The sequence below is a fragment of the Oncorhynchus mykiss genome, chromosome 17 (assembly GCF_057628025.1).
Source record: "Oncorhynchus mykiss isolate SJ-2025 chromosome 17, ASM5762802v1, whole genome shotgun sequence".
NCBI classification, from domain to species: domain Eukaryota; kingdom Metazoa; phylum Chordata; class Actinopteri; order Salmoniformes; family Salmonidae; genus Oncorhynchus; species Oncorhynchus mykiss.
The window spans coordinates 37,889,165-37,908,659 of NC_143038.1; the positions used below are offsets into that span (position 1 = coordinate 37,889,165).

The window sequence follows — 19,495 nt, forward strand, 5'->3', positions numbered from 1 at the left end:
CGTGTTGGGAAATATACGCTCACTTAAAGGGGACAAGCAAACAAACAAATATCTGTGAAAGTAAAACCTTTGCTTCCCTCAGCTAAAAAAAAAGCACTCTAGACCGAGGCTCTTTGTTCAGTTGTGCCTGAGATTTGCGGTTTAGTTTTTTTGTTTGCATTCATTCTACCTCTAAAATATTCAGTAGAAGGAAAAAATAGATGGGCAGAGAGCTCTGAATAAAGAGTGTAACTGGTCTGTTAGAGGAGAGGTGGAAGAAGTGAGTGAAAAGGGCAGGCACGCAATGGAGGAAATATCTTTGAGGAGAGAGAAAGTCAACTGGGGAACAAAAAGTGGGTCAGAATGAATGGTATAAGAGTACACTGCTTTCCTAACGATCAGCTTACTTCTCCTTCTTGGCCATTTGTCCTTTGTTAGCGAGTAGGAGTCCTAAGATGTTACTGGGCAACAGAAAACAGCAGGGAGACAGCCACCTTTGCAGATTTCAGTCTTCATTGAAAAAGAAATAAACATCCATACAAGTCAAGGACATTACATCATCATACAACTGGTTAGTTCACACGAGAATATCCAGAAACGTTGTACTGTTGATGAAGATCCAAAAAGTTTATATTTGACAAGGTAAAGTAGTATTTGACATTGTCAATACTACTGTTATGTGCTGTACAGTCCATTATCCTTATTCTCTTCAAAATAAAAAGTGTACATGGATTACACACTACATGACCAAAAGTGTGTGGAGACCTGCTCGTCGAACATCCCATTCCAAAATCACGGGCATTAATATGGAGTTGATCCCCCCTTTGCTGCTATAACAGCCTCCAGTCTTCTGGGAAGGCTTTCCACTACATGTTGAAACATTGCTGAAGGGACTTGCTGAAGGGACTTGCTTCCATTCAGCCACAAGAGCTTTAGGGAGGTCGGGCACTGATGTTGGGCGATTAGGCATGGCTCGCAGTCTGCGTTCCAATTCATCTCAAAGGTGTTCGATGGGTTGAGGTCAGGGCTCTGTGCAGGCCAGTCAAGTTCTTCCACACCGATCTCAACAAACCATTTCTGTATGGACCTCGCTTTCTGCAAGGGGGCATCGTCATGCTGAAACAGGAAAGGGTCATATCCAAACTGTTGCCACAAAGTTAGAAGCACAGTATTGTCTAGAATGTCAGTGTATGGTGTAACGTTAAGTTCCCCCTTCACTGGAACTAAAGGGCCTAGCCTGTGACCATGAAAAACAGCCCCAGACCATTATTCTTCTGCCACCAAACTTTACAGTTGCCACTATGCATTCAGATATGTAGCGTTCTCCTGTCATCCGCCAAACCCGGATTTGTCTGTTGGACTGCCAGATGGTGAAGTGTGATTCATCACTCCAGAAAACATGTTTCCTCTGCTCCAGAGTCCAATGGCGGCGAGCTCCAGCCAACGCTTGACATTGCTCATGGTGATATTAGGTTTGTGTGCGGCTGCTCGGCCATGGAAACCCATTTCATGAATTTCCCGACTAACAGTTCTTGTGCTGAAGTTGCGTCCAGAGGCAGTTTGGAACTCGGCAGTGAATGTTGCAACCGAAGACAAGCACTCAGCGGTTTCATTCTGCGAGCTTGTGTGGCCTACCACTTCACGACTGAGCCGTTGTTGCTCCTAGACGCTTCCACTTCACAATAACAGTACTTACAGTGGACTGGGGCAGCTCTAGAAGGGCAGAAATTTGATGAACTGACGTGTTGGAAAGGTGGCATCCTTTGACTGTGTCACATTGAAAGTCACTGAGCTCTTCAGTAAAGCCATTCTACTGGCAATGATTGTTATGTAGATTGCATGGCTGTGTCCGCAACAAGTGTGCCTGAAATATCTGAATCCACTCATTTGAAGGGGTGTCCACATACTTTTGGCCCTGTAGTGTATTTAATTTGTATAGTTTACAACTTTACATTGTTCAGTAGGTGTGTTGTCCATGCTTACCTACATGACCATCAACTTTCACTGTATACACAGATATTGTTGCTTGAAATCTCATTTTCAGTTCATAACCAGATGTTGTTAACAGAAAAACATGAGTAATATCTGGGACACAAACTGTTGTATTGAGGCTTCTAAACAAAATATTCACAATTCAATGGAAAAAGAGTTCGCCCCTGTCTCAATCATACATTTTATTTCACCCCCTCTAACTTTCCCTCCTTATTCGATTCTCTTTTAGCATCTCTTGCACATTTTTCATGCACCTGAAAGTTCAAAATATTTATCTACTGATAAAAATGTGGTTTCTGACTGCTTTCATTTAATCAAATAGAATTTTGTAGGCTTATGGAATAATAAGCATAGCCAAAATGTCTGAATTGAATACACACATTTACAAATAAATATAGAGCTGGTCTCCAACCCTACTTACTTTCCCTCAAAGTATTTGTATTTCAGCAATTCACAATTATTTTGCATGTTTATTTTTTTCCCCAGAACTGTACAAAATCGCCATTCAGATGCTTCAGCTCTCTATTCCCATCATATGTTCTCTCCTCTTAAAACCACAATTTACCGTTGTAAAACAACACATTCTAGCTAAGAGCTCTGTTTGTGCATATTTGTGGGGTGAAATAATATAAGAACGGTGTTGTCATATTTGTTTCATATCTAGAAACAGTGTATTTTGTGTATGCACGCAGAGGTGGATGTGCCCTATAGCATGTGTCTTTGCATGTGTAACTGAGCTCTATCAGACATGTAAGATCTTCAGGTGCATTTGGCATCTTTCACAAGTGAAGGGACTGCAACTTAAGTGCAGGAGTGTGCTTCGAAGGAGTGAGCAAACTTGCTATGTAGTGTACCCCCAGGAAAACATTACTATACAATGAAGTGTATGTCTAGAAAAAGTCGCGAGAAGAATCGCATGCATACAATGTTCTCAGTAACATATATGCAGTGTTGAGATGTTAAAATGCAATATAGTACTTTAAGTAGATAGATCAACATGTACTTTACACTGTGTGGAAACTATATTAGTAGTTCTATAACTTTGTTAGTGTCAAGAAAAAAATCTCTGTTGATCTCATGAACAAATTAACTGTTTGTTTGTCTGTCTGTCGGAGTGAGCAAGGTGAGCCGCACGCGCTCTACCAAAGACAAACTACTTACTAACTCAGGTTTGATTACTAGTTTCTCCTTTCATAGGTGGAGCTGCTTTCCTTTGCTAGTCTGAGCTATATATGAGCTGCTTAATTAGCCATATACAGTGCATTCATAAAGTATTCAAACTCCTTGACTTTTTCCACATTTTGTTACATTCCAGCCCTATTCTAAAATGTGTAAAAAAATATATATAAAAATGTCTCAGTCTACACACAATATCCCATAATGACAAATCAAATACAGGTTCTTGGAAATAGCCATTTACATAAGTATTCAGACCCTTTTCTATGAGACTCAAAATTGTGCTCAGGTGCATCCTGTTTCCATTGATCATTCTTGAGGTGTTTCTACAACTTGGAGTCCACCTGTGGTAAATTCAATTGATTGGACATGATTTGGAAAGGTACACACCTGTCTATATGAGGTCCCACAGTTGACAGTGCATGTCAGAACAAAAACCAAGCCATGAGGTCGAAGGAATTGTCCTTGGAGCTCCTAGACAGGAGTGTGTCGAGGCACAGATCTGGGGAAGGGTGCCAAAACATTTCTGCAGCATTGAAGATCCCCCAAGAACACAGTGGCCTCCATAATTATTTAATGGAAGAAGCTTGGAACTACCAAGACTCTTCCTAGAGCTGGCTGCCCGGTCAAACTGAGCAATCAGGGGAGAAGGGCCTTGGTGAAGGAGGTGACCAAGAACCCGATGGTCACTCTGACTGAGCTCCAGAGTTCCTCTGTGGAGATGGGAGAATCTTGCAGAAGGACAACCATCTTTGCCTACTCCACCAATCAGGCCTTTATGGTAGAGTGGCCAGACGGAAGCCACTCCTCAGTAAAAAGGCACAACGGCCCGCTTGGAGTTTGCAAAAAGGCACCTAAAAGGACTCTCAGACCATTAGAAACAAGATTCTCTGGTCTGATGAAACCAAGATTGAACTCTTTGGCCTGAATGCCAAGCGTCACGTCTGAAGTAAACCTGGCGCCATCCCTACGGTAAATCATGGTGGTTGCAGCATCATGCTGTGGGGATGTTTTTCATTGGCAGGGACTGGGAGACTAGTCAGGATCAAGGGAAAGATGAACGAAGTATAGAAAGATTCTTGATGAAAACCTGCTGCAGAGGGCTCAGGACCTCAGACTGGGGGGCGAAGATTCACCTTCCAACAGGAACGACCCTAAGCACACAGCCAAGACAACGCAGGTGTGGCTTCGGGAAAAGTCTCAATGTCCTTGAGTGGCCCAGCCAGAGCCCGGACTTGAACCCGATCTAACATCTCTGGAGAGACCTGAAAATAGCTGTGCAACGACGCTCCCCATCCATCCTGACAGTTCTTGAGAGGATCTGCAGAGAAGAATGGGAGAAACTCCCCAAATAAAGGTGTGCCAAGCTAGTACCCAACAAGACTTGAGGCTGTAATCGCTGCCAAAGGTGCTTCAACAAAGTACTAAGTAAAGGGTCTGAATACTTATGTAAATTTCATATTTCAGTTGTTTATTTGTAATAAATTATTGAACATTTCTTAAAGCCTGTTTTTGCTTTGTCATTATGGGGTATTGTGTGTAGAAAAACAATTTAATGAATTTTAGAATAAGGCTGTAACATAACAGAATTTAGAAAAAGTCAAGGGTTCTGAATACTCTCCGAATGCATTGTAAGCCAAATATCTGTACATATTTCCAATATTTTCATTCAAAATCTTTCTCTCAGGCTGCCAGTTTTGGTTATACACCACATGTCGGCTACACAGACCCATAGAGATGTATAGAGGGCACACTTGTCACTAGACGGAAGAGATCAATGGCAAAGACCAGATGTGCACCCTCTATACATTTCTATGGACAGCAGCTGTCATGATTTCTCGAAACAGACTTTCTCCGCCTGTTCGAGAACTAAATGAAGAAACGAGTCGAGATCGGATCATGGAAACACGCGCCCGATAGAGATGTTGATTCTGAAAGTAACGCACGAGTTTGACAAAATCATAATATTACCCAGTTTGAAAAAGTAACATTACTTAACTCCATTACTCATAAAATAATCGGATTACCTTGCATGTTACTTTTGTAACGCATTACCCCAACACTGCATGCATGTGCATAAAACAAGTTTTAGAACACAACAAAGTCTGTGCATCACTCACTTAGAAACCTAAATGTAATGCAGGTTTTGTGCAGGAATGGACAGAAACAACAAACTACATCTGAGGTGCAATGGAATTGCAAGACTCGTGTCAGGAATACTAATTTATGGTGGTATATTACTTGATTTACAAGTTACTAAGGACTATAGGTTGGCAATGCTTTGGATGCGTCACAGTCCTCTTAAAATCTACTCTTTTGCATGTATTTCATCTAAACATAATCTCTCCCATTACTATGTCCAAGTCCCACCATTGGTCCTTAATCCACAGTGGGGTTGAAAAGATATTGCTACTGGGACTCTCCCATTTTTGTCAGGTGAGGCATGTCAATATCCCTTGTCGAAAAACAGAAACTCAAACACTCTTGCTCCACCTTAAAAATCTCTGTGTGCTTTAAATTTGGATAATTATATATTGTGTTTAGCTTGTGTAGATTTTTAAAAGTGAGAAAAAAAGAGAGAGAATTTTGAGTTCCTCTGATTTCAAGTGAATTGAACAAAGTTATCCCTCAAATCCAAATCTGAAATAAATAGTTGCTCTCCTGCTCCAAAATCCTCAGAGGACTGCAAGTATTTTGTCTAGTTATGTCCAGCATGGGCTGTATGTTCCCGACCATGCCCGTGGCATCATTATTATCATTATGTCACACTGAGGGGATCTCCTCACGTCAGGTTCCAGAGAGATCTTCCGGAGAGTTCCGTGTTTCTGAGAGGTCAGTTTCCCTCTCTTCTCTCCATGCATTTCAACAGTAGTGAGATCACAGTATTCCAAGTGTGCTGAGGTTCTGTAAATCCTGGTCTGTGGAGAATATGACATCAAATATGACATTCAACTTCCCTTGGTCTGGTAAGAAAGATACCCCTTTCAGTTTTGTGAGGATGTTATTAGCCAGGGTGTCTGATGCCATCTTGTGTGTAGTCCATAGAAGTCCCAGCAGGCATTAGGGTTGAATGGACAGATGGGAAGAGAAGGCAGCCCATCGTGAAAATCCCTGGCGTTCCAAGCAGCGTTTTCTCTCTCAAACCACTGAGGGGAAATGATAAGATAAAAAAAAGGTTTCAGAAAATAAGGAAATGAAATCAACCCATTTTGTAGAAACTTCCATGATGACAATGTGGTATGGAGACTTGGAAGTCAAGCACAAAGTCACTCTACATTCTACTCAATGCACATAAGGTTTGGGGATGATTCCATGACAATTGTCTGATCCCTCTTTTTAAACGAGAGATCAGTTTCCAGCAATTGTATGTATAACCTCAGATCAGGACTACAAAAAACACACTATCCTACAAAACAGAGCCTATAGTCTAGACCATCTAAAATAGGATCGACAACAAAACACAGCCCCAGTGGTACCTTCTGAATAAGGGACGTGATCTGACAGAGGACAAAGTAGAAACAGAAAATGTCATTCAATTAAAATCAGAAAAGTACCTAATAATCTCAAATGTGTTTCAGAAGAAGTCCAAATTTCTACAAGATATATGAAACTTACACGAGGGGGCAGACGTTAAGGAAATACTGGTCCTGGGTTTGCATAAGCATCGGATAGACCCATAGCATGCAACTGCTGGTTAAGAGAGAACACTGTATTTACTGAGTCTTTCAAGCATCTAACTACCGTATCTATTGAGGAAAGTAGTTTATCATTTGATTAACATTGCGGTCTGGGTGTGATCATGTTATTAGTGTGTACTTCACAAAAAGCACGAGCCAAGAGCATTCAAAGTTCATTTAGGGTGAGGTCGAGTACAATAGTAAGCATATCTTTGAAACGATTCACTGTAACTAATAGATCTATAGAGAATCCTGTTCTGATATGGTCAAGACTGTATTTTGCTCTCTTTATGATCTCAGTGTAGTGTTCTCATAACCCTTTAGAAGAGCTAGAGCGGCTCCCCAAGTGAGATCTACATGTCAATGGATGTTAAGGACAGGAAACATCAATTAGCGACAACAGTGTCAGCAACACCTCAATGGTTCCTATACATTAGGTCTGACAGCATGAGCCTCTAATAACGTCACGTTCAAACCAGATGGGTCCTAAATGCACAGCGAAAAGCTTCAGTATGCTTCAGCAGCTAGGACACAGTAGGCCATTAAACCTACCTTAAGGGCTCATAGCTACCTTCTCCTGTCGATTACAAAAATACCCCTTACCGATCATCATAATTAGAACCCCTGGGGTGTATCCTTTGTACCGTTTCTGTTGCAAAACGTTTTGCGACAGAAACAGTTTACTCCAAACAGAAAAAGTTTTGCAACAAAAATGAGAGTTTCTGTTGGACAAATTCAGGTAGGTCCCTACCATTTGGTTCCACTTGCTTCCTTTTGGTTTCCCTTGCAAGATGTAATGAATACAACCCTGTGGTTTCCAATTTCAAACTTGATGAGAGTTTGGAATGTGAAACATAGACAAACTAGGCAAAAGTCAAAAAGGAAGTCTGTACCACTTTCAGAGTGACAGCAGGGACCTCGGCCCTTCAGCCTACTGTCTTGTTTCTCTGGGGCACAGTGGAGTCTGTGCCTCCGCCCCAAACCGTCCCGCCTCCACCAGCAACTGGGAGAGAGGACATGTTTCAATTACAGATGATTTCGGGTGAACACATTCATTAACCTTTATAAATACTATCAGTATAAGTGCAGGGTTTAATCTTACTTTATGAACAAAAATCATGGTAGCGTGGGCAGTAGGATTGGGTAATCAACTATGTGATTGACGCTGATGTCTACACAATCAAGTTTGTAGGTTCCGTGAACGGGCAGTGTCATGGTGACATTTCTATTCACTTGTGTTCTTCCAATTGACCATAATCAAGATATAACATGATGTACTTACTGTAAAAGTGTACAGAGAAGCATCGTCAAGACACAGCCAATCACACACAGCACTAGCGCCGTGGCAACTGTCTGTTGCCTGTGATTGGTGGCCACCACGGCTAGCAGGTCGGCGTGCTCGCATCGCATCCCTACAAAGCCTTGGTGACACCTGTCCAACATGGAGAGGAGAAAGGACATCAAACTTCATACAGCCACGTGGACTTGTTCCTTCAGGGGTGTTTGACAAATTCACAGACTCCATTTGCAATGCAAAAAAATAACAATCTATAAGTATATCGTTGAAGTAGAATTAGTACACCTAAGTTCTAGGAATATTAGGTGGTAGTGAAGTTCAGTCTGCAAAACTATTTTGCATCAGATAAACAACCACACAATACCCTTCGTATTATGAACATGCCAAAAAAGGGTCTCGAGGATTCACTACTAAAAAGCTATTTAGTAAAGACCCTAATCCTGGAGGGGGTTCTCTACTCTGCTCAGTCAGATAGAAGTGGACTGCCGCTCTCTAATTCCAATTTGCATCATGCTTAGACCAGTTCTATGAACTGCAGCGAATCCGTGTACAAACAGAGCACTGGCAGAACAGATCCTAAACACATATTGTTCTGAGGAGCGTGAAAGAGCTGTTCAACCGTCAGTCACAGACATTAACACTGGGTGGGTTACCCAACAAATACTCTCGATAACTCAAAATATAATAATTAGGACATATGCTATGTTGTGGCTGCACATCAGCAAGGACAGGTCACAAATTCATGACTATCAAATAACAATTTCCCATACAGACAGAGTAACACAATGATTCATTGGATATTGAAATAATGACGACTGTGTAACGAGAGCGAGAGAGAGATCCTTGTATTTTCTGCACCACAGGACAGGAAGTTGAACTTACACACATGCAGGGGTCTCCTCCAGAATCAGGAAACGACAGGTGCCATGGAAACAGAAGTGGCTATGCGAGTCAGGACAGTCATCGAAGTGTGATCGAACAGCTGCTGCCACAAACTCTGAGTCAGAGACAGGAGATACAAATGGACATTTTTCAAGGCCCTGAGGCAAAGGAAACTTTCAGAAAGTATTCACACCCTTGACTTTTTCCTAATTTTGTTGCCTTACAGCCTGAATTTAAAATGGATTACATTTGTCACTGGCCTACAGACAATACCCCATAATGTCAAAGTAGAATTATGTTATAGACAATAAGTATTCAACCCCTTTGTTATGGCAAGCCTAAATAAGTTCAATAATAAGTTGCATGGACTCACTCTGTGTGCAATAATAGTGTTTAACATGATTTTTGAGTACCTCAGCCCTGTACCCCACACATACAATTATCTGTAAAGATTCCTCAGTCAAGCAGTGAATTTCAAACACAGATTCAACCACAAAGACCAGGGAGGTTCTTCCATTGCCTTGCAAAGGGTACCTATTGGTTGATGGGTAAAACTAAAAAGCCAACAATGACTATCCCTCTGAGCATGGTGAAGTTATTAATTATACTTTGGATGGTGTATTAAAACACCCAGTCACTACAAAAATGTAGGCGTCCTTCCTAACTCAGTTGCCGGAGGGGAAGGAAACCTCTCAGGGATTTCACCATAATGCCAATAGTGACTTTAAAACATTTACAGAGTTTAACGGCTGTAATAGAAGAAAACTGAAGATGGATCAAAAATGTTTGTAGTTACTCCACAATGCTAACTTAATTGACAGAGTGAAAAGAAGGAAGTACAGAATAAAAAATATTCCAAAACATGCATCCAGTTTGGAACAAGGCACTAAAGTAATACAAAAATCGTTGACAAAGCAATTAACATTCTTTGTATTCAGGACAAAAAGTAATGTTTGAGGAAAATCCGATACAACACATTACTGAGTACCACTCTCCATATTTTCAAGCATAGTGGTGGCTGCATCATGTTATGGGTATGCTTGTAATTGTTAAAGACTGGGGAGACTTTCATGATAAAAAAATAAACTGAAAAGAGCTAAGGACAGGCAAAATCCTAGAGGAAAACCTGTTTCAGTCTGCTTTCTACCAGACACAGAGATGAATTCACCTTTCAGAGGACAATACCCTAAAACACAAGGTCAAATCGACACTGGAAGTTGATTACCAAGACACTGAATGTTCCTGAAAGGCCAAGTTACAGTTTTGACTTAAATCTGCTTGAAAATCTATGGGAAGACTTGAAAATTGTCGTCTAGCAATGATCAACCAATTTGACAGAGCTTTAAGAATTTAAAAAAATAATAAATGGGCAAATATTGTACAATCCAGATGTGCAATACTCCTAGAGACTTACCCAGAAAGACTCAGCTGTAATGCTGCCAAAGGTGATTCTAACATGTATTGACTCAGGGGTGTGAATACTTATGTAAATAAGTTATTTTGGTATTTCATTTTCAATAAATTATCAGCACTTTCTAAAAACCTATTTTCACTTTGTCATTATGGGGTAATGTGTGTAGATGGATTAAATAAATGTTCTTCTCACCCATTTTGAATTCAGGCTGTAACACAACAAACTATGGAATAAGTCAAGGGGAATGAATACTTTCTGAAGGCACTGTACTTCTTTTGTTACCTCTGAGTGACTTGGGTTTTGTCATGGCTTATGTTAGGGACAAGGCCCTCCAAGGGACAACCATGCATTAAGATGTGTCGCATGCAAATGGACAAGTTAAACCCCAATCAAATCCCCAGTGCCACGACACAGCAAACAACAAGTCTGTCCATCATCAAACCCATTAGAAGTCTGGAGAAAGCACATCCCTGAAGCCAAGGAGTAAAATCCTCACCCTTTTCTTTCCAGGGCTTTGTCTGAAAAGATACCCGTCAAATCCTTGCTTCCTCCTTTGATTTCTGAATGACTCTCAAAGTGCATTTGAGGAGAAGATCAAAAAGGTCCCTTCTTCAGACCTCTCCTTCATTGAGCTTTGAGAGGACTTCAGGAAATAAGGACAGAGGAGGCAAGGATTTGACAGCTAGTAACCTTTTCAGACACAGCCCCCCATCCCTCTCCTGCCTCTTTCCTTCACATCCAATCAAACGTGATTTATTATGGCCAAACGATGCTGGAATAACAGAATGAATCTCCTGAAATAAATTAACATTGGAATGAGCTGAAGGGGTCAAGACTCAGGAGGAACACAGTAACCAAATTACAGAGTCTGGACGGATTTCTTACTCATCAACTGTACAATGAGTTCCAAATTCCAACTGGACTGGCCCAAACAAAAGTTTGAGTATCTTTTCTCAGGCAGCCAAAACAGATGCCACAATGTGGCATTCAGAGAAAGAGGGAGTGAGTAAGAGAGAGAGAGGGAGGATGAACAGAGAGATAGACGGTTGCATTACAGCCGACCGTCACACACTCCATTCCATTGGTAAATGGCCGGTTGGATTCCAGCCTACATGCATTGTCCCTTCTCCTCTCTCTCTTTCAGAGCCTGTAAAAAGCTCTCTGTTCTCCCCTTAGGTATCTGCCCCAGCTACTCCTCAGCCCCTCTGGCAGCATCCCAAATGGCCCCCTATGGTCAAAATGCCATTAGGGCATTTCTGGATTTTGTGGTGACTCACAGATGATGACTGAAATGTGATCGGGGGTCGCCTGGGAATTAAGCTACAGGATTTTTATTTTAGCGTTGTTTGACGTCTGCCACACTGGCTACTTTCTATCCAAACAGAGGACTAGATTAATATAAAAAAATTCAACTAATTCATTCATGTGCAGCACAGTGTCTGTATGTGTCCACTTTTGTAAGGCATTTTATGTTGCCATCTGACTCTTCACTAGAGAAGCCTTGAATTAACTTTGGCACCAGTCAATGAGTCTGAAGAGGTGAAAGATTCTCTGGAGCACCCTGTAGAGAGGTTTTATAGGGGCATTCATATTTAGACTGTCAGTCACCTGAAAAGACACAAACACACACACACACACACACTTACTTTTAACTGGAAGGTTGGTTGTAGTAATGGTGCTGGTAGTGGTAGAAAATGGCATAATGTTTACAGTGGTAGTAGTCACAGGAGGGCTGGTGGTCATAGTAGAATTAGTAGCAATAGTAGAATTATCCTGTCCGGTTCCATAGGTAAAGAGGGACCCTGTTAAAAGAAACAGATGAAATGCTTAGGTATACACATCGGTACTGATTTTAAATTAGGATCAGATAAAGAAACTGTTGGGACATTGAAGAAGATCCCACTAGGCCTGGGGTTCCTAAACATTTCCACTCAGGCACCCCCTTCCAGTATTGTATTGGGGAACATCCCCCCCCTTCAATTCTATGAGTTTTGTGAATGTGCAGAGACAATATTGCAGTTTTAAAGCTAATTTCTTTGCGATTCTATACATTTTGCCATGTCTAATGCATAGGAGTTTGGTGGCACTTGTTTGGTGACTTGTTTGGTGGCATTGTGCTGTGTGACAAAACACATTTTAGAGTGGCATTTTACTGTCCCCAGCACAAGGTGCACCTGTGTAATGATCATGCTGCTTAATCAGCTTCTTGATACACCTGTCAGATGAATGGATTATCTTGGCAAAGGAGAAATGCTCACTAAAAGGGATGTAAACCAATTTGTACACAACATATGATAGAAATAAGTTTTTTTGTGCATATGGAAAATGTATGCAAAGTTTTATTTCAGCTCATGAAACATGGGACCAACACTTTACATGTTGCATTTATATTTTTGTTCAGTATAATTATTACATTTTTGGGGGTACCTAACAGCTCTCATCCGAAGTGACTTAGTTGACAGAATCAGAGAAACAAGTCGTCTACAAATAACCTGTTGCTCTTAAAATAGAACTCATCTCCCAACTCACGGATCCCAGCAGAGCAAGGTGACATGAATTATGTCCCCACTGATCAACCAGAGTCCTATTCAGTAGAGAAAAGCTGACAGAAATTAAGGTACTACCTAAGAACACAGATTTTTGTTTTCCGTTGCCAAACCACTACATGTTAACATATCAGACTTACTTAACTTAAACCTCTTGGCCCCTTTGGGAGCATAGGGTGTCCATCTGACTCTTCTGTGTGAGGGCTTTTCACTCTTGCCAGGAGATCTTAACCAAATATTGCACTGAAATGGTGTTATATCTTATTTCTAGTTCTTGACCTTAATGAACCCCTTTCCCTTTTTCTGTTGCATTGGTCCCATCGAGGGTTGAATCCTGAGGCATGTACAGTCCTCATAACTCTCACACAACTTTCCCATTTGTCATTATGTTTGGATTTCCTCTTACCAGCTTGTGTTGCGTATTTCAAGAATGACAATGGGATGAAAGGATGGACACACTACAATGGGTCTGTAATGGGACTAAGCTGGGATAGTCTTAATATAGACAGATCCCGGAGAGTGATCACACAATTAGAATTCTGTAAGGCAGCCAATGAGAGACGAGATTCAGTGATGTGTAGATATCAGACAATGAAAGTGCTGAGTATCAAATTAGAGCTTCATTCTCCGGTTCAATTCAAATAATGGTTGAAAACACACTGCTCACATAACACAGGTTAATCCATATCAGTTGGTTATGAAGGAGAGGAGAACCACTGAGCATTTCATCAGTCAGTCAATCGTGACGTCCCTGATGTTGCTAAGGACACTGAGTGTGACAAGGTACAAAGCCCAGAGAGAGAGACGGTGGATGAATGCTGTGTCAAGGCAGGCAGCGTCACAAATGGCACCCTATTCCGTGCATAGTGCACTACTTTTGACAAGAGGGTAAAATCAATATGAATCAAATCACTTTTTGACAGCACCCCTTTTGATTTGAATAAAACCTTCCATACATATTTGCCCGTTCTAGAAGTGCTCAGAAAGTGACTTTTTCAACATGAATGCGGAAACATTCAAGGAGATGGGTGCTCAAAGTTTACCCATGTTGCATACCCCACCATACCCTGAGACATCCATGTCTTCATCACTGGAAAATATCAAATGGTTGGGATTGATATCATTTAAAAGCTTGAAAACAGAGTTGTCCATTTTTTTTTAGCATTTCTGTGAAAATGTTCTTTCATTTTTAAAAAAATATGTTTTTATCTAAAAACGCCTAAACTCAGATGTTTTTCATATTCACATATGTTGTAGCTTAGACCCTATTTTTCATAATCTATGGTTTTTGTGTTGTGCTGGCTTTCGTTTGAGACACAACATGCTCTTGAATACAGGGTCAGTGTCATGTTATGGCTGATAAATGTACTAAAATGGGAATCAGATTGAAATGTCAACTTCCAAAGATATTTGGAGGTTCACCCATCAGAGAATATTGACTTGAATGGGAATATCTGTTGTTTTAAATTCAAACTTTCATGCCTCCATGGAAAAAATATTGAAATCATAGAAATATAGATAGAATAGAGAAGACAAATTAAGTTGACATTTGACGGTGGGTGGACCGGCAGCCATCTTTGTGGTAGTAATTAGAAGTTATAATTTCAATTACATTTAAATGAAGTAGCCGCTAAATTGAAGTGATCTTTAGGGAAATACACTTCTTATGATTGAAATGACACCCACCCTGTGTTCAAGAGCATGTTGTGTCTCAACCGATGGCGGGCACAACTCAAAAACCTCAGATGTTGTGAAATAGGGTCTAAGCTGCGACATGTGTGAACTTTTTTTTTCTCAACAAATAATTAAATAGTTTGACAACACTGTTTGTAAGATTTTAAATGTAAGCTTTTGTAAGTTATCAAACTCAACCGTTAATCTTTCCCAGTGATGAAGGCATGGATGTCTCAGGGTATGGTGGGGTAGTCAACTTTGAACACCTTTATCTCTGGAATGTTTTGCCATTCAGGTCCAAAAAGTCACTTTCTGACCACGTCTTCCATGGGCAATCATGTATGGAAGGTTTTGCTTAAATCAAAAAGAATGCTGTCAAACAGTGTCTGAATTCAAATGGATTTACCCCAGAGACCTACGAGCCCTGGTCAAAAGATGTGTACAATGCAGGACAGGGTTTCTCAAACTCGGTCCTGGGTGCCTCCACCCGACAAAAACTACAGTCGAGGCCAAAAGTTTTGAGAATTACACAAATATTAATTTTCACAAAGTCTGCTTCCTCAGTGTCTTTAGATATTTTGTCAGGTGTTACTATGGAAAAGTGAAGTATAATTACAAGCATTTCATAAGTGTCAAAGGCTTTTTATTGACAATTACATGAAGTTGATGCAAAGAGTCAATATTTGCAGTGTTGACCCTTCTTTTTCAAGATCTCTGCAAACCGCCCTGGCATGCTGTCAATTAACTTCTGGGCCACATCCTGACTGATGGCAACCAATTCTTGCATAATCAATGCTTGTAGTTTGTCAGAATTTGTGGGTTTTTGTTTGTCCACCCGCCTCTTGAGGATAGACCACAAGTTCTCAATGGGACTAAGGTTTGGGGAGTTTCCTGGCCATGGACCCAAAATATCGATGTTTTGTTCCCTGAGCCACTTAGTTATCACTTTTGCCTTATGGCAAGGTGCTCCATCATGCTGGAAAAGGCATTGTTCGTCACCAAACTGTTCCTGGATGGTTGGGTGCTCAGGATGCTTTACTGTTGGCATGACACAGGACTGATGGTAGCGCTCACCTTGTCTTCTCCGGACAAGCTTTTTCCGGATGCCCCAAACAATCGGAAACCGGATTCATCAGAGAAAATGACTATCCCAGTCCTCAGCAGTTCAATCCCTGTACCATTTGCAGAATATCAGTCTGTCCCTGATGTTTTTCCTTGAGAGAAGTGGTTTCTTTGCTGCCCTTCTTGACACCAGGCCATCCTCCAAAAGTCTTCGCCTCACTGTGCGTGCAGATGCACTCACACCTGCCTGCTGCCATTCCTGAGCAAGCTCTGTACTGGTGGTACCCCGATCCCACAGCTGAATCAACTTTAGGAGACGGTCCTGTCGCTTGCTGGAATTTCTTGGGCACCCTGAAGCCTTCTTCACAACATTTAAACCGCTCTCCTTGAAGTTCTTGATGATCTGATAAATGGTTGATTAGGTGCAATCTTAGTGGCAGCAGTATCCTTGCCTGTGAAGCCCTTTTTGTGCAAAGCAATGATGACGTCATGTGTTTCCTTGCAGGTAACCATGGTTGACAGAGGAAGAACAATGATTCCAAGCACCACCCTCCTTTTGAAGCTTCCAGTCTGTTATTCAAACTCAATCAGCATGACAGACTGATCTCCAGCCTTGTCCTCATCAACACTCACACCTGTGTTAACAAGAGAATCACTGACATGATGTCAGCTGGTCCTTTTGTGGCAGGGCTGAAATGCAGTGGAAATGTTTTTGGGGGATTCAGTTAATTTGCATGGAAAAGAGGGACTTTGCAATTAATTGCATTTCATCTGATCACTCTTCATAACATTCTGGAGTATTTGCAAATTGCCAAACTGAGGCAGCAGACTTTGAAAATGTATATTTGTGTCATTCTCAAAACTTTTGGCCACGACTGTACACTTGACCTACACTTCCCGAGTTACGCTTACACACAGGTGTTTGCCGCATGCTAGATAGCACAGGCCTCTTGTCTTCCGTAAACAAACGCTGTGACATGGAGATAGGGTTAGTGTTTCCACACTGCCATATCAAGTTGTGTATCAATTTAACCTTTTTTAAATTATTATTATTTCTCGCTGATATGAAAGAAAAAGGTCCTCATGCTTCCATAATCATACTGTTGTTTTGATTAAGCGTCAGAGCTCTTAGCAAAACTCCCAATACAGAAGACCAATGACTTAGGCATAATGTAATGTAACTGTAAGTCGTGATCAAGGGAATAGGGTACCAGTTGGGACGTAGAAGAGTGACTGACCAGCCAATAACAGTAACAGGGTCAAGTATCCCCTGCTAAAAGGATGAGGCCATTAGAAACCTATGAATAGGTCTGCACTGGCAGCATATGCACGCCACATAAAACATCAATGATGGCTCATTGGTAGGTCTACCATCGTTGTTTCTCATAGAAATGTTGAAATATCACTGAGCCTAGCATATGCACGCCACATAAAACATCAATGATGGCTCATTGGTAGGTCTACCATCGTTGTTTCTCATAGAAATGTTGAAATATCACTGAGCCTGACAATGGTTATAATTCACAAACTGGAGTCAGATACAATCAAAACTGTAAACGGGACTTCCTGCTAAGAGTAGGGTAGGCTAGCCTATAGTCCTGGGGTTCTCAACTTTCCCCTTTCTGATGCTCACTAAAATAATGCTCTTCCTTAAAATGTGATAAATTGGGGAAATTGAGGTTACTGATTATATTTTAGAATTCAATTGTTCGTTTTCCCGCACTTTTTCAGGGAGACCTTACACTCACTGTGGCCCCCGTGGGTCCCCTGGTTGAGGCTTAATTTATAAGGAAAAGTTCACAGACGCAAACCCGTATTAGGAACCAATGACATTTCCCCTTCTGGTATAGCACATTCCAATTCACTAACCCCCCCATTTAACATTTTACAATCATTCCCACTTTCTGCCACTTCGCTTGTAGTCTTTCAAATATTTTACAAACTGTGTTGTTTTTTCTTCTTCATAGAACTCACCAGTAATGAGAAAGATCACATCCCAGAATGCCCGATTCATCATGAAGGTTGTATGTTTGTCAATGTAATCCTCCGAAATGCTAGTGTTCTTTTCCCAAGTCCATAAACATTTGTATATACTCGCATAGGTCAGTCAGGAGAGAGAAATGTGTTTGTATAAAATTAAGTAAATCCTTCTTCCATTACAAAACCCCTTCCGCGTATCTTAGACTATATGCTACTGACAGTCTTCAGAAATGTCGCAAAAAAAATGCAAGTGCGTCGCTATTCGGCAACTTGATTAATTTCCAGTGCCATGTGCAAGCTGAGTTTCCTTGTCTGATATATCATTAATTTAACGTAACAACAAACAAGTCTTCAAATACTTTGTTTCGATTAATTTCTCTTCAATTTAAACGGATAAGTTTAGTCCAAGCGGTAAACAATTCCACTCTCCTCCACAGTCTAAATAAACGCTCTCACACATAATCCTTTCAATGGTTTCCCCTGAGGAGGGAGCGAGAGAGAAATCAATATTGCTCTCTCTGCCGGGCTCACTTCTAGTTGCCTAAAATAACTTGTTTTTGGGGAATGTTGTAGAAGTACTCTCATCACAAGAATCTCATTATGATAACTCAATCTTCAAGTTACCAGCTTTCATATTTCAATTTGTGGTAGCTTTTGTAGCATTTGTGGTAGCTTTCATATGAGCAGTGCCTGTATAGCCTAGGTCTAGTGCACCCATATGTGCCTTCCTAGGGCAAAAATGGTTTCACAAATCAGCATAAAATATAAAAGGATGATGAGCAATCACTCCCTTTATGTTGATCCAACAACACCCATGGATCTAATTCCAAAATCATGGGCAATTAGATGGAGTTGGTCCCCATTTGCTGCTATAACAGCCTCCTCTCTTCTGGGAAGGCATTCCACTACATGTTGGAAAATTGCTGTGGAAATGTGCTTCCATTCAGCCACAAGAGCATTAGAGTTTGTGCTCTGATGTTGGGCGATTAGGCCTGGCTTGCAGCCAGAGTTCCAATTCATCCCAAAGGTGTTTGATGGGGTTGAGGTCAGGGCTCTGTGCAGGCCAGTCAAGTTCTTCCACACCGATCTTGACAAAACGTTTCTGTATGGACTTTGCTTTGTGCCCGGGGCATTGTCATGCTGAAACAGGAAAGGGCCTTCTCCAAACTGTTGCCACAAATTTGGAATCACAGAATCGTCTAGAATACCATTGTATGCTGTAGCATTAAGACTTCCCTTCACTGGAACTAAGTGGCCTAGCCCGTCCCATTATTCCACCAAACTTTACAGTTGGCACTATGCATTGGGGCAGGTAGCATTCTCCTGGCATCCACCAAACCCAGATTTGGACTGCCAGATGGTGAAGTGTGATTCATCACTCCAGAGAACGCGTTTTCACGGCTCCGGAGTACAATGGCGATGAGCTTTTCACCCCTGCAGCAGACGCTTGCATTGCGCATGGTGATCTTAGGCTTGTGTGCGGCTGCTCGCCCATGGAAACCCATTTCATGAATCTCCAGACAAATAATTATTGTGCTGGCGTTGCTTCCAGAGGTGGATTGGAACTTGGTAGTGAGTGTTGCAACCAAGGTCAGACCATTTTTATGCGCTACGTGCTTCAGCACTCGGTGGTCCCGTTCTGGGAGCTTGTGTGGCCTACCACTTCACGAATGAGCCATTGTTGCTCCTAGACATTTCCACTTCACAATAACAGCACTTATAGTTGACCAGGGCAGCTCTAATAGGGCAAAAATGTGATGAACTGACTTGTTGGAAAGGTGGCATCCTATGACAGTGCCACATTGAAAGTCACTGA

General features: G+C 41.4%; 1 protein-coding gene across 1 annotated transcript; it reads right to left on the reverse strand.

Annotated features, from left to right (window-relative positions):
* Window positions 1–472: 472 nt before the first annotated feature.
* Window positions 473–18,137, reverse strand: LOC110494101 (protransforming growth factor alpha-like). The gene is made up of 6 exons (XM_021568822.3): window positions 17,674–18,137; window positions 12,064–12,219; window positions 9,004–9,118; window positions 8,107–8,256; window positions 7,718–7,827; window positions 473–6,293 (listed from the first exon to the last, which is right to left on the reverse strand). The coding sequence occupies exons 1-6, from the start codon at window positions 17,714–17,716 to the stop codon at window positions 6,286–6,288; spliced, it is 582 nt and encodes a 193-aa protein (XP_021424497.3). The 5' UTR covers window positions 17,717–18,137; the 3' UTR covers window positions 473–6,285.
* Between the last annotated feature and the right edge of the window lie 1,358 nt (window positions 18,138–19,495).

What these genes read in the sequence shown, in the direction of transcription:
- LOC110494101 (XM_021568822.3), bottom strand. Translation starts at nt 17,716, where the DNA reads ATGATGAATCGGGCATTCTGGGATGTGATCTTTCTCATTACTG. An exon ending in TGTGATCTTTCTCATTACTG is followed by an intron (nt 12,220 to 17,673) that starts GTGAGTTCTATG and finishes TTCTTTTAACAG; the next exon opens with GGTCCCTCTTTACCTATGGA. An exon ending in CTTCTCTGTACACTTTTACA is followed by an intron (nt 7,828 to 8,106) that starts GTAAGTACATCA and finishes CCTCTCTCCCAG; the next exon opens with TTGCTGGTGGAGGCGGGACG.